This window comes from Betta splendens, chromosome 16, assembly GCF_900634795.4.
Source record: "Betta splendens chromosome 16, fBetSpl5.4, whole genome shotgun sequence".
Lineage (NCBI taxonomy): Eukaryota > Metazoa > Chordata > Actinopteri > Anabantiformes > Osphronemidae > Betta > Betta splendens.
In genome coordinates this window covers 12,621,626-12,634,651 of record NC_040896.2, presented here as the reverse complement: position 1 = coordinate 12,634,651, position 13,026 = coordinate 12,621,626, and the positions used below count along the sequence as shown (strand labels likewise).

The 13,026-nt window shown below is 40.3% G+C and overlaps 2 protein-coding genes and 1 long non-coding RNA gene across 4 annotated transcripts in view; 2 read left to right on the top strand and 1 right to left on the bottom strand.

Annotated features, from left to right (window-relative positions):
* LOC114843537 (CUGBP Elav-like family member 3) overlaps positions 1-1,456 on the top strand; it is a 23,257-nt gene extending 21,801 nt beyond the window's left edge. For both annotated transcript variants that reach the window (XM_041067957.1, XM_041067956.2), the window contains exon 15: positions 388-1,456. The gene's annotated coding sequence lies outside the window, so the exon portion shown is untranslated. The remainder of the gene's footprint in view (positions 1-387) is intronic.
* The window catches only part of LOC129603109 (uncharacterized), a 22,417-nt gene extending 19,636 nt beyond the window's left edge, over positions 1-2,781 (bottom strand). The window contains exon 1 of the long non-coding RNA XR_008692723.1: positions 2,655-2,781. This is a non-coding gene — a long non-coding RNA (uncharacterized LOC129603109). The remainder of the gene's footprint in view (positions 1-2,654) is intronic.
* On the top strand, positions 2,692-13,026 carry cers2b (ceramide synthase 2b). Its single transcript, XM_029130189.3, has 11 exons — positions 2,692-3,167; positions 6,886-7,059; positions 7,689-7,806; positions 7,917-8,035; positions 9,346-9,403; positions 9,627-9,677; positions 9,858-9,950; positions 10,326-10,454; positions 10,671-10,777; positions 10,870-11,023; positions 11,271-13,026. The coding sequence occupies exons 2-11, from the start codon at positions 6,887-6,889 to the stop codon at positions 11,424-11,426; spliced, it is 1,158 nt and encodes a 385-aa protein (XP_028986022.1). The 5' UTR covers positions 2,692-3,167; position 6,886; the 3' UTR covers positions 11,427-13,026.

Here is a 13,026-nt window from a genome sequence, read left to right as displayed (position 1 = left end):
CATGATCCAGACACTGTCTGTGTATGTGTTAAAGCACCATGGTTTATTGCTGATGAAAGACGGGGCCTTAAAACTGTGAATGATGCCTTCTTGTTTGAACACACCAAGACAAAACTGAAACAGAGAAAGTAGGAGCATCTTTAGGTGAAGTTTACTATGAGATGTATGATAGCTGTTGAAGTCGTGCCCACAGAACCTCTGTTTGTTGAGAGGGGCATGTCTGACATGATCAATTAATCAGAAGTGGGTAGACAAAATGTAAAGATCAGTCATAAACATGGTACTCTATTGTATTTTTAACTAAAATATCCTCCCTCTCTCTCTGTCCCTTTCTCTCCTTGTTGATTTATCACTCCCTCTGTCCTCCAACCCTCCCTCCCTTCACAGGTGACCTTTCAGAGTCCAGCAGAGGTGGAATCCCAGGGTTCATTGTGCTTTCAGACTGTCTGCTACCCTTGAGCATCCGGGGAGTGCAGTCACATAAACACTCACACACAGTCACACAAATACACGCGCACTCACTAGACATCAAATAGTACAAGGCTGATATACAAATGTACATAAAGTGCACAAACACACACACACACACACATACACACCACACACACAATGACAAATAGTTCATGTGAGTCAGTAATTCTGCCAAGAGCTTGGTTTGACCAGTTTGTGTGGATTATCCCAACAGGGTGTTTAGTGCAGTTAAGACATCTCAGACCAAGTGAGTATGAAGGGAAGGGTACTGATGACAAATGCTGATACATCACTACAATAGACTTTAACACGTCTATACCGTGTCTATTACATGACAAATATAGAGGGGATAATGTTTCATAATAAAAAATGAAGAAAACAAAAAAAGATGATTAAATAAGTAGGTTAGAGATACTTTGGAGAAGATCCTAATGACCTGTAAATAATTTAGTTTACAAAGAGCAGCATTTAAAAACAAGAAAAAAATGCAAAAAGAATACTACTTTAGATAAACACTGAACAGGAAACAGCAACATCATTATTATTATTATTATTATTATTATTATTATTATTATTATTATTATTACTACTACTACTAGTAACATCATCTCCATAAAGGGATACTACATTCCAAATTGTAAAGTGGGAAATTACTAACTAAATTTCTACTTAGATTTTAGGTGAAGAACAGGGGAGGGGGGGTGCACTTTTTCGGAAGGTTTTAATATTTGAGCTATTTTTATTTATTTACTAATTTATCAGTCGTTTTGTTTATAGGGGGGAAGAGTTTTGAGTCAGTTGCAATATTTTCATTTTAGAATTTTCTAGAGAAAACCTTTCGAGGGCCTGTTTCTGTCAGACTCTTACAATCGAGTAATTATAATGTATTAATAATTATTACAGCAATTATATTTATTTCTAATTTATTGAATCCTGTTTTTGATCCACTCTCTTTTTAAGTTAAAATAAAAACTATCATACCAAATGTTCTACTGTGTTTATTATGCGTGCTCGTGTGTTCTTGTTTTTTCTGCAACGTGGGGACCATAAACCATGTTTTTGATATCATGGCCATGTTGACAATGGCATTTGGCTGGTCCAAACAAAGTTTGAAGGATTTTTTGATGGTCAACGATCAACATGTGATTTTTGGGGCTGAGGTTAGAATTGAGTTTTTGTACGGAATATAGAAAATGTTAGACGTCTGCCTTTAGTTGTGATGGTTAGGTTTATGGTAAGAGGCTAGGGAAGGCATTAATGTTAATGGTGTGTGTGTGTGTGTGTGTGTGTGTGTGTGTGTGTGTGTGTGTGTGTGTGTGTGTGTGTGTGTGTGTGTGTGTAAAAAAACAAAGTGGAAAGCAGCTGCAGGAATGACCAGTAGAGGGCATAGGTACAGAGTAATCAGAGGGAGAAGTGACCACACTGTTAGAAACTTTACTGATGTCCTCACACCAGAGAACATGAGCTAGCAAAGATGCATGCTAGGCAATACTTTGCACGAACTACTTGAAGCAGATGTAGTCACAAATTCTGCTTTTCGCATCGTATAACTTTGTCGTATAAAGGAAATTCTTTTTAAGTAGGTAGTAGATGTTTTTTTTTATCTTGTTGCGTCTTTGGATTACATAATGTGTAAAAGGAAAAAGATTGTTATATGTTTTGTAATCATATTTCTTTGGAATCTGATGAACAATAAAACAATAAAATAAATTACCCTTTAAAAATATTTTGTTAAGGAGGACATTTCACATCATCATGTCTCTTATCTGTTTCAAAACAGGTAAGAGACAGTTAAGACTACAATCAACAATTGCATTGCCATTAATGTAAAATGAGCCACTTTTGGTGCCCCTGTGTATTTTATGAGTCAATATTTTGGTATTTTAACTTAAGTAAAATTTATTGCATAGTACTGTAGTGCTGACTCCACACTGAGTGCTTCCACAATTATGTTTTTAAAACGAGGTCAAAGGTCATAGCTAAATTAAATTAGAGGAACACGGCAGAGATCTTGAAAAAAAAAACTAGAAAGACATTCAAGTTTTTAACATTAACTCATCAGAATAAATGCTGTGCTTTGGTTGGAGGGGGTAAAATATTTGTTCTGAGCGGAAACTGAACGCGGATGTGTGGGTGTGCGCGAGCCCAGAACTCCCTCGCGTGCCAGGACGTCATCTGCGTACCTCCCTCTCCGTTATCCCACACTCCTCCCCGTGTCTGCTCCTCACAGTCCGCTCTCCTGCCGGCCCGACCTCCGCCTTGCCCCGCACGGACACCCACTCATCCGACCCCGCCAACCGCTGGGACGCACGACGGGGGGAGAATCTAGCTGGGTCAGGACGAGACGGAGAGACGGAGAAGCGTTGGATGGGGGGGCATTAACAGCCGCTCGCGTTACTGCAGCATCTAACACACTGGCCATCGTAGCTACTTTTTCTATTTACCTCACATTAATTTAACACGTGTCTTCACAAAAAAAACAAGTTTGGAGTCGGACGAGAGATTTGAGAACCAGGCCGAAAACGAAAAGCAAACTGCGCCTTCTGAGCTCAAGCAACGGGCTGGGCACGCTTCACGGGACCGTTAGGTGTTTAGCTAGCTAGCTAGGTCCCCGTGGACTCCGTGGAAGAAGGCACGCTCATCTTTTTTAGTAAAAAGCCACAGCTTGGTCGTCACCGCGAGGGAAAAATACCAAAGTAAGTGCAGTTTACCAGCGTTTCACTGTTTATGAAGCCGTTATTTGTTCGTGTGTGCGTGAACGTGTTTACGGCGCCGCGCACGCTTCGCCCCACGTCATTACGCATTCGTGTCGGAAACGGTTGACTTGCTCAATGTAACGGGCACTTTGGGCTTTAAATGGCCACAACTGTCAAGACCAAAGCACTTAGATGATAGCAAATGAAAGTTCTTTGAACATTAATCTTTATTATCTATCTTTCTGAAGTTTGCAGATATATTTTATTCAGTAGCAATGGTTTGTATTAGATGGAAACTCTGTCTTTGTGGTTTACTGTGATGGGGTCTAAGTCTAATTCTGAGTGAATATTCCCATGTTCTGCTACTTTACACACATTCAACCTATCTCAGATGAAAGATTATACTGTTTAATCGCGATCATCTTTTTCTTGTAGTTGTAGTTCATGTCAAAATAAGTTTCTGACTTCTAGAGTTACCTCAGAAGAACCTCTTTTTTATGTGTTTTAATTTGGGTACTATGCTTGTATATGAAACAGAGCACAGCAAGCAGAATAACTGTGCTACTGTAACTCAAAGGGCAGAAGTGGCTCTGCCTTCAGTTAGGAGAAGAGAATCAGTATGTCAATGTTACCTTCCCACCGCATGAGAGGATTCAATCAGCCTGCAAATTGATTGAATGCCATCATTAATAATTCATCTAGGTCACAGATGCTTGTCAAAGCTATTGACGTTTTTACTTGCTCTCATGTAATCTGTGTAAAACACAAAATATAGGATAACTGTGATGGGACATCACTGCAGACTGGCTGTCTCTAGCTGAGCTGATTCGACATAGTCTCCCACCTTTCTTCTTAGGGACTCTAAATTTTACTTTGACACTAAGATACCTTCATGATCAAATCATGATTCAGAGGAAGATCTAAAATGAGAAAGATGTGTATGACTTAGGAATACACAATGTCCAAGGCATGACCTGAGTTACAGCTAATAGACCATGCACGAAAAGCATGCAGCCTCCTGAGCTCCCATGTCTTCTTACAATATGAGCATTCAGACATTTATGCCTTTTACTCAGATATGCTGAGAAAAAAACATGTTGGACCACAATAAATAAACAATGTCAAAACAAAAGGTTTTCATAACGTATACGTATATATTCTTTATATTAAATGAGTTATATATTTAATTGTTCCTTCTAATTTTTAATTGTAACAGTTCAGTCTTGTCATGGTTACTTGAATACATAAGTTAAATGTCAGCATATGAAGAAAACACAAAATATATCACATATCAATAGCTGGAAATGGTAAGTTAATCAAAAATAGACTCTTATATTAACTGTAACTGTTTGAAGAAGAAAAATAACTTTTGTTTTTTTGGTTCCATTTAGTCTTGGTACAACGCTCCATATAACCTAACCTCAGCAAGTGTTTTTTGAATTAGACTCTGACTGACTGCAGTAGTCAGCAGTACCCTAGTTGATCTCATTCTAATTCATTCATTCACAGGCACATCAGTTACAGTTTGACTACATGTGTTCTCCTTTAAATGGCTCCAAAGTGACAGTATTCTGTTAATACCATACTGAAACATAGCATGAGCTGGTCAGGGCTACGATCAAACTTGGGACTGCTGACATGTCAAACTGACTCTGGTACATTTAACCTCCTCTCTGGTGACCTTAGCATTTACTATGTAACCTGATAAATGTAATGCTATGTAGCATATAGCTGTCTGGTTTTCCTAAGTGTGTCTACAAGGAATATTTGTACAGGTTGTGGTTTGAATGAGTCATCTGGGAACAATTTAAGTATGGATAGATGTGAGTAAATGGGTAGTTCTACACACAGAGGGTATGTTATGAATGACTCATAGTCAGAACGCAGAGCACATTGCTAAAGTCTCATGACTCGTCTTCTTCTCGGTCTCCTATCATTCATCTAAACAAAGCATTAAGTGACTCTAAAAGTCTTTCTTCCGTCAAGAGGGAACGGGAAAAGTGGAGTGTTCCCCCTGTGAAACAGCACCGCGTTTACATTCTCCAGATAATCCTGGACCCTGTACCAGGTTCCAGTGCGCTCTGTTTAGGTTTTCCTCAATGAGTTTGCTCTTCATGCTCTTTTTGCATTTCAGGTTCGTAAACCTGGGAATAAAGTAGAGATGAAAATAAACAGATCACTAACAGGCGATGTGCCAGAACAGAGTGAGATCTTTGTGTTCAGTCAACCCCGCTTTATAATGTATATTCACAATGAGCAGGAGACAGTCAGAGAGCTTCCTTTTTCCCACCCCTGCCACAGCCATCCTTTGTTTTCATTGGGCCTTTCCAATGGTCAGAGTCCGGTCATATGACCTTGTGAGCCAATGGTTGGCACAGATAGGGAAGCTGTGGGGCAAACAAGCTGAATCCAGTGAAGGGCCTCAAAAAAGTTTACCTTAAAAACATTCAGCTGGATGCTAAACAGCATCCACAAATTCAAAAGTCTGTGATTCATTTCTTAATAGTTCTTATGGGAGCACATTGATTACAAGCAGAGTCAGCACACTCTTTCATTTTTCAGCAATCCTTTTGAACAGTCTTTTTTTGTATTCAGTAGCTCCTTTAGTTGCCTGATTCTGGTTAGATTTCACTGCCTGTTCACGGTGGCAGACAAGCACAGCAACACAGCTCACATGATCTGGCAACACACGCTAGGGAAAGTGAAATGTAGCACTGCTACAGTGTTGGAGCTGGCAGAATGACTGGGAAAACAGTGTCAGCCTTTGCATCCACCACCACCACCTGTCCTGATGGGAAAGCCCAGTCCTCTGCCAACCACACTGCTGAAGCAGGAAGCAGGGGTGCTGACTAACATGACATGATGTGGAAAATACTAGACAGGCTCCTTTGTTGGACAGTGTGACAGATTTCACCTTCATACCTGACAGTGACAGCTGGTCCTAGATCATTTGTACTGAAGGATTTAGTACAGAACTCTAAGACAGATATTTGAAAATGTGAGTATCCCAAAACTGACCCAGTGGCCCTTAGTTCATTGCTTCGCTTTATGAAAACCTCCACGACTTTTGATATCTGACTCAAGCTGCATATTTTCATATAGCTGAGGGACGGAAGCCAATACACACAGCTTTGTCTCTGGCCAGAGGGGGAATCCTTCGTAATTCCTCGCGGTGAGCAACAGGGTGGGGATGTCAGTGGAAGTAAAGTGGTTACATGGTTTTGGCATTCACAGCTGGGAGTTGCTGCTGATCTGCCAGGGGTCTCCTGAGGAGAAGAGTGTGGGGGGGGGGCGCTTATGGATTTCTCATGACTCACAACCTTCAGATGCTATTTTCCCCTCGCCCCCAATCCTTTTACGCACTTTCTCTGCCACTCCCTAAACCTTGCAGCAGCGTTATTCATTGTAAAAGGCAACGCTCACAGCTGCTGACAGCTGTTGAGGAAAGCTCCTGCACTGAAGCATGAAGGAAATGTTTGGGGGCTGATTTCTCCCTACATATGGTCCTCCTGAACTTCTATATGCTACATGCAGAGGCCATCAGCCTAATTGTCCTAATTACATGGTTCCAAACATCCCCAATCACAGATGTCTTCCCATATGCAGTGTTACAGCAGCTAGACAGTAGACACTATTTTTAAAGGTGCAGATTCCGCGATCAGAACATGTACATTTCTGATCTTCTGACATTAGCTCATTAAACTTTGCCTCGTTACAGAATGCTGTCGGTGCTAAGTGAGTGGTTCTGGCAGGAGCGGCTGTGGTTTCCAAAGGGCCTGGGCTGGGCCGACTTAGAGGACCGGGATGGACGAGTATATGCTAAAGCCCGCGACTTGTGGGTTGCGCTTCCCTTTGCCCTTGTATTCCTCATTATCCGTCAGATCTTTGAAAGGTCAGTGCATTTTTTAGTCATCCTTGCTCAGTATTATTTTCCTCATCAGTGTCTTATTAATTCAGACATTTGGACATTTCAGTGCCTTCATTGCGCGTATCTTTTGACTTGGGCAAATCACCAGCATGTTGTTGTTGCCCTACTTTACTCAGCTCTTCCAAGTGACTTGTATTGTTTCTAGTACAAGTGTGGTGTTGTTTCCTGTTTCCAGTAGCAATTCTACAGGAAATCACACATTGTTACAGCCCATCATTTATTACTCATAAACTCTCTCACATATTGTTTTTTATTATTGTTGCCTCCCAAAAAAATCTAAAACAAAAGAAACTTTAACTTGTTATTGTTTTTTAATTACAAAACAATGCTACATGTAGCAACAGGGCGTCTTTCACTCTTACAGGTTTTAGTGACTTAGATAGATGCTGGAATTATCAACATCCTGTCTTACATCTTTTTATTATTAGTAGGAATATACCAGCCTGATTTATTTTAACTATGGTGTAGCATACAAATTAAGAAAGTGGACAGTATGTGATTTCACTCATTGCATTCATGCCTCATTGTAACTCTCTAACTGTTTTCTTCATTTCATTCCGTACTGCTTTTTAACACCCTTTCTGTTATTACAGGGTGGTGGCTACACCTTTGGCATCTCTACTCGGGGTTAAAGAGACAGTACGGCTCAAAGCCTCTCACAACCCCACACTGGAGTCCTACTACTGTAACAATACCAAAAACCCCACACAGGTAGACCCTCACGCTCACGCAGGCCCTGCAGTAGCGGGATGACAAGGTGTATCATGCTGCAGGTGTTTTCACAAAATGAATTTCCTCATTCTCCTTTGTGCTGTTCGCAGACTTCAATAACGAGTCTTTGTGAGCAAACTGGCTATTCAGAGAGACAGGTGCAGCGATGGTTCAGGCGACGAAGGAATCAGGATAGGCCAAGTTTGCTCAAAAAATTTCGAGAGGCCAGGTAAACAGAGGCACAAACATTCTCTTTCTTCAAAAGATATATACACATGCCCCGTAAAGCAGGTGGAAACAGCTGCCAACCCTTCTGGAGGCAAAAGCAGCCTTCTATTTTTAACTTACACCTATTACAGTTCTACTAAAACACCTGTTGCCACTGCTCCTCACACACTCATTAGCACAGAGCCTTGACAACATGGCCTCTTTCACCACGGCTGGTTATTTTTACGAGCATGTGACATAAGCCAAGTTATAACAATGACACGCTTGCTTAATAAATACAGTAATACGGATCCACGCCAGGTGGTAAACAGCAGTAAAGGAATTACACAATTTATCAGCCCAGTTTGTTTGATTATTCAATGTATAGTGGCAGACTGTTCCCACCAGCTTCATTGTCATGTTCACTGTTCTTGTTTATCATCAGAATCATTAAAGCATCTGTGAGTTAACCTAAACCGCAAGAAAGCAGAGTTAGATGACTTAAAATGGAGAACTATTCCATTATAAGATGCTGAGAGCCTGCTCTGTAAATTATTCAGAATAACCAGAATATTGTATTTGGGAAGTCATTTTAGAGTAGTTTGTTTTTCAGTACTGGGAGAAGCAGAAATAATTAAATTATTTAGCAACAAATTTAAACAAAAATGTAGTTTGTTGTGTTGTGCGTTATTATGGTGATTTAGTTACTAATAACACAACTAACTATTGTTGCAGACCTAGCACTGACAAACTGCAAAATCGACATGACTCAATACCAGTACACAGTATTTATCAAGTGACAGGATGTGTTTTCTGTTGTTAGATGATCATCAGCTGATGATTAAACTAGATGGTAGTGGATTTGTGGGTGGGTGCAGCTGTTGGGTGTCTACATGTTTTTAACCTTGTGTGTTACAGTAATTCTTTTCTAAATGTCTTCATTGTTTATGTGTATACAGCAGCATTTGTCCCTTTGTGTCCCTGCTGCTGTTCTCTTTGTGAAGTCCTCACTCTACACCTGTACCAGAGGCTGCATTAGCAGCGGCCCCTCCCTGTCTCTGTTACAGGATATTAGCTGGGAGGACACAGTCTGACAGCTCTCATTGTCTGTGAGCATGTGTTTGTGCTGTGTGTCCTGATGTGACATCGTCAGTGTGGTTAATCAGGGGTTTTCAGGCTGCTCATGCAGTCTGGCATTTCTCTTCAACATACATGCTTGTGTGCATTGCCTTCCTGTGTCTTCTAGTAGAAAAGCTGTCTACTGTCTTATTGCCATTGACTGAGTAGAAAGTGTGTTTGTATGTTTGTGTGTGTTTGTGTGTTCTCTTGCAGTTGGAGATTTACCTTTTACCTTCTTGCTTTCATTGCTGGCCTGGGCGCCCTCATCGATGTAAGTACTGTCACGTTAACCCACTCCTCTTCCTTCTCTCATCTTGTTTTCTTCACATTCTCATTGTCACCTGCCCTGCGCAATCATTACTTAGTGGTTTGCGTGTTGTTGTTTTTTTACCTCAACTCTCGTGCAGCATTGACTTACTGCCATGCTGAGTCAGATGATATAAATACACCTGTCAGTCGCTGCTGTCTCATTCACATTTCATCTCTCCTTCCAGAAACCTTGGCTGTATGACCTGAAGGAGATGTGGGAAGGCTTTCCTGTACTGGTAGGTGTCTGATACCCTAGATGCACAAAGGTCTGAAGTTAGACTCTCGACATAAAATAAAATGTATAAAATCCTCAAACAGCCAGCTCACTTCTATCCTTAAAGAAAAAGGTGAACACTGCTAAATAAATGAGTCACATTACCTGTTTTTAAATCAAAAACCTGTTCCCTCTCTCTCAGACTATCCTGCCATCTCAGTATTGGTACTACATGATTGAGCTGGGTTTCTATGGTTCTCTGCTCTTCAGTGTGGCATCTGATGTCAAACGCAAAGTGAGTGAATTTGATTTAAAACAAAAGAAAGAGGAAACAAAAGATAGTCCTGCAGAAAGGTGAAGGTGTGTGATTGCACATGATTATCACATCATGTCCTCACTATCTGATCAGTGTGACATCTGGCATGGACCCTGGGTGGACATTAAACTGTTGTTACACGTGTGACTGAATGTGTGTGTGTGAGAATTTGGACTTTGCACAACTGTGGTCAGCTGAGCACAGTGGGGAAATTTTTTAGCTCAGTTTGTTGCTCTGTTTTTTTTAAGCAGGATTTACCACTGTGCACACAGAGCCACTCAAACACACTAGTGCACCATTTCAATTGTTTCCTGTTCATCTGCTGTATCAGTAACATGCTTTGCTGTCTTTTAGGACTTTAGGGAGCAGATTGTGCATCATGTAGCGACCATCCTGCTCATCAGCTTCTCCTGGTGTGTTAACTATATTCGTGCTGGAACTCTCATCATGCTGGTGCATGACTCCTCTGATTACCTCCTTGAGGTAAATGTCTCTAAAAGGCCATTGTGTCACTACTATTTATAAAACTTTAAGATGAATTCTGTTTAGACCCTTTGTGAGTCTACAGTATGTTTAAAGGACAAGTCACTTACACTACACTGCCACCTTGTGGAAGACACTAAACTTAAAAAGTTAAAGGTAAAAGAGAAAAAACAACCATTTTCCTAACCACTTCCTTCTTTCTTTTCCCACTGACAGTCTGCGAAGATGTTCAACTACGCTGGGTGGCGAAACGCCTGTAACTACATTTTTATTGTATTTGCTGCAGTGTTCATCGTCACTCGTCTAGTCATCTTTCCCTTCTGGTACCCAGACTTTTAACTTTTTATTATAATATTTGAGAAATAGTGCTGAGCTGGATGTTTACTAAAGTTGTATCTCCTCATTATTATTGCAGGATTATTTACTGTACGTGGGTCTATCCAGTCACCATCTATGAACCTTTCTTTGGCTATTACTTCTTTAATGGACTTTTGATGACACTCCAGTGTCTACATATCTTCTGGGCTATCCTGATCATTCGCATTGCACTCCGCTTCCTCACCAATAATGTAAGTGACCATTAGAAAATCTACTTTTAAATTTATTTAAAATGGTCCTTTAAGTCTTTTGTTGGAGGCAGCACTGATAGTAATAAGTATGAACCAACAAAACACAAATCAAAATAATAACCTAGAAAACTCAAGTGAAACTAAAACTTTCTTGGTTTTACGTCACATTGGAATGTTTGAGTAGAATAAAGAAAAGGTACACACATGTGACACTCAAAGGTGTCTTTGAATTTTATTCTGTCATTAGGAGAAAGTGGACGATGACAGGAGTGACAAGGATGAAACAGATGAGTCCGAAGAAAAGGAAGACGAGGAGACAGAGGATAAAAAGGAGATGAGGAAAAATGGACCGGTGCTGAATGGTCACACAGTCCACAACAACAACCACAGCAAGACAGAGTGAAAGCAAACAAGTGTGTGGCCAAAGGAATGTCAGAAAGACTCATGTCCCTCAGCAGGAGACCCGGAGAGAGGGATGTAAAGTGAGAGAAAGAAGAAAGGATGTGAGTTGGGAAGGTGTTAGGACCCAATTCCCTTGAACGAAGAACAGCAGTTATCCTGAAGAAAATTGAAATTGTTCATTTTGTACAACACACTCGCTCACATTCATTCATACTTTAGAGGGCACAGAAGTCCAGCAGACTATATACACTACAATAAATAGCATAGCCTGTGTGAGAAGTAATGTGTAATGTCCCAAATTTTCAAAAGTTACAGGGAAGAAAATGGAGAGGAGCACTGTGTGAAGAGAACACAGGAGGGAGCTCCTACTTTAGCTTTCTTGTTCTAACTGTGTGCCTTAGAGCCAAGCAATGGCTGCTTTAATCTTCCTTTGCTTTATTTCATTTTACCTTTGTATTGTCTAAATACAAAAACAAAAGAGTCAGGAAAAGTTTACTTGAGATAATTGGGCATTTACTTCCCTGATCTTGTGTCTTTGATGACCAAGTGTTTATTCAGCTAATGCAATGTCTTTGCACAAACATAGTGTCTCTTATAAAGTAACAACATGCAGCAGGACTTTCCTATGTGCCCTGTGCCATTTATAGAGTATAAGCCTTAAGAGTTAAGGAGTAAAATGTAGTTTTAATTTCCAAAAATAAGCTATATGAATAACTGTCCAGTTCTTGATCCAGAACATGTACAGCCGCTGCTTCTCGGTGTACAGTTCTCAGTTCTGTGCAGCCACCTATAGCCATAAATTAGTGCTCATCACAAATCCTGCAACAGGAATCACAGCTTCGCGCCAGGTTTGATGGAGCTGAATGTTTTTTGTTTTTTTTGTCTGGTTCCGTTGAATCACATTGATGATGCAAACTGAATGCTCTCAGTAAAATCACTGCGAACATTGATTGCTCTCTCCTCCCACTTCTAGAATAAAATGGAGCAGAGTAATCGCTTCCAGGTTTTAAAATGTTTGCCAGATTTCACTGCCTAGTAGCCAAGGTTATGTTTGTTAGCCAGAGTGAGAACGTTGGTGTTTATCTGAGTGGATGAGTCCATGTATGATTCTGCGTATGAAACAAGTTTGTGCACATGTTCTATGATGCATTGTGAAAGAAGTCTGTTTTTAAGAGTTTCACTTTTGAGATGAATGAAGAAGTGAATAAGTGAGTGTTACAGTTGCTATGCTTTAATGTTTTTTTGTATGTCAAGTGCCTTATTTGTAATTCACGGTAGCTCTCTCCTGTCTTCATGCTCTCTTTTTTTCTTTCCTGCCCACATTGCAGATAAACATCTGAGACTAGAAGGTCCTTCCTTCTCATCTCTCACAGTCCCTTCTTCATTAATTACCCTTGTTTTGAACGCACACTCATTCCACCACCATGTGTTTTTTTAACTAACTCAGACCATCCAGCAACCTCTCTGCCCTGTTGATACAGATGGAACAGCTGTGTTAAATACAGTATTACTTTTTATTTTGTTGTATTTTCGTTTTCATTTAATGATGCCTCAGTATTGTTATTGATTAAAAAAGCAAAGATCATGAATCACTACGACAA

Excerpts from the sequence above, each read along its gene's own strand:
- cers2b (XM_029130189.3), top strand. The coding sequence starts at position 6,887 with ATGCTGTCGGTGCTAAGTGAGTGGTTCTGGCAGGAGCGGCTGTGGTTT. Across the intron at positions 9,404-9,626 it reads GCCTGGGCGCCCTCATCGAT|AAACCTTGGCTGTATGACCT; the intron begins GTAAGTACTGTC and ends CTCTCCTTCCAG. Across the intron at positions 9,678-9,857 it reads GGGAAGGCTTTCCTGTACTG|ACTATCCTGCCATCTCAGTA; the intron begins GTAGGTGTCTGA and ends CCTCTCTCTCAG.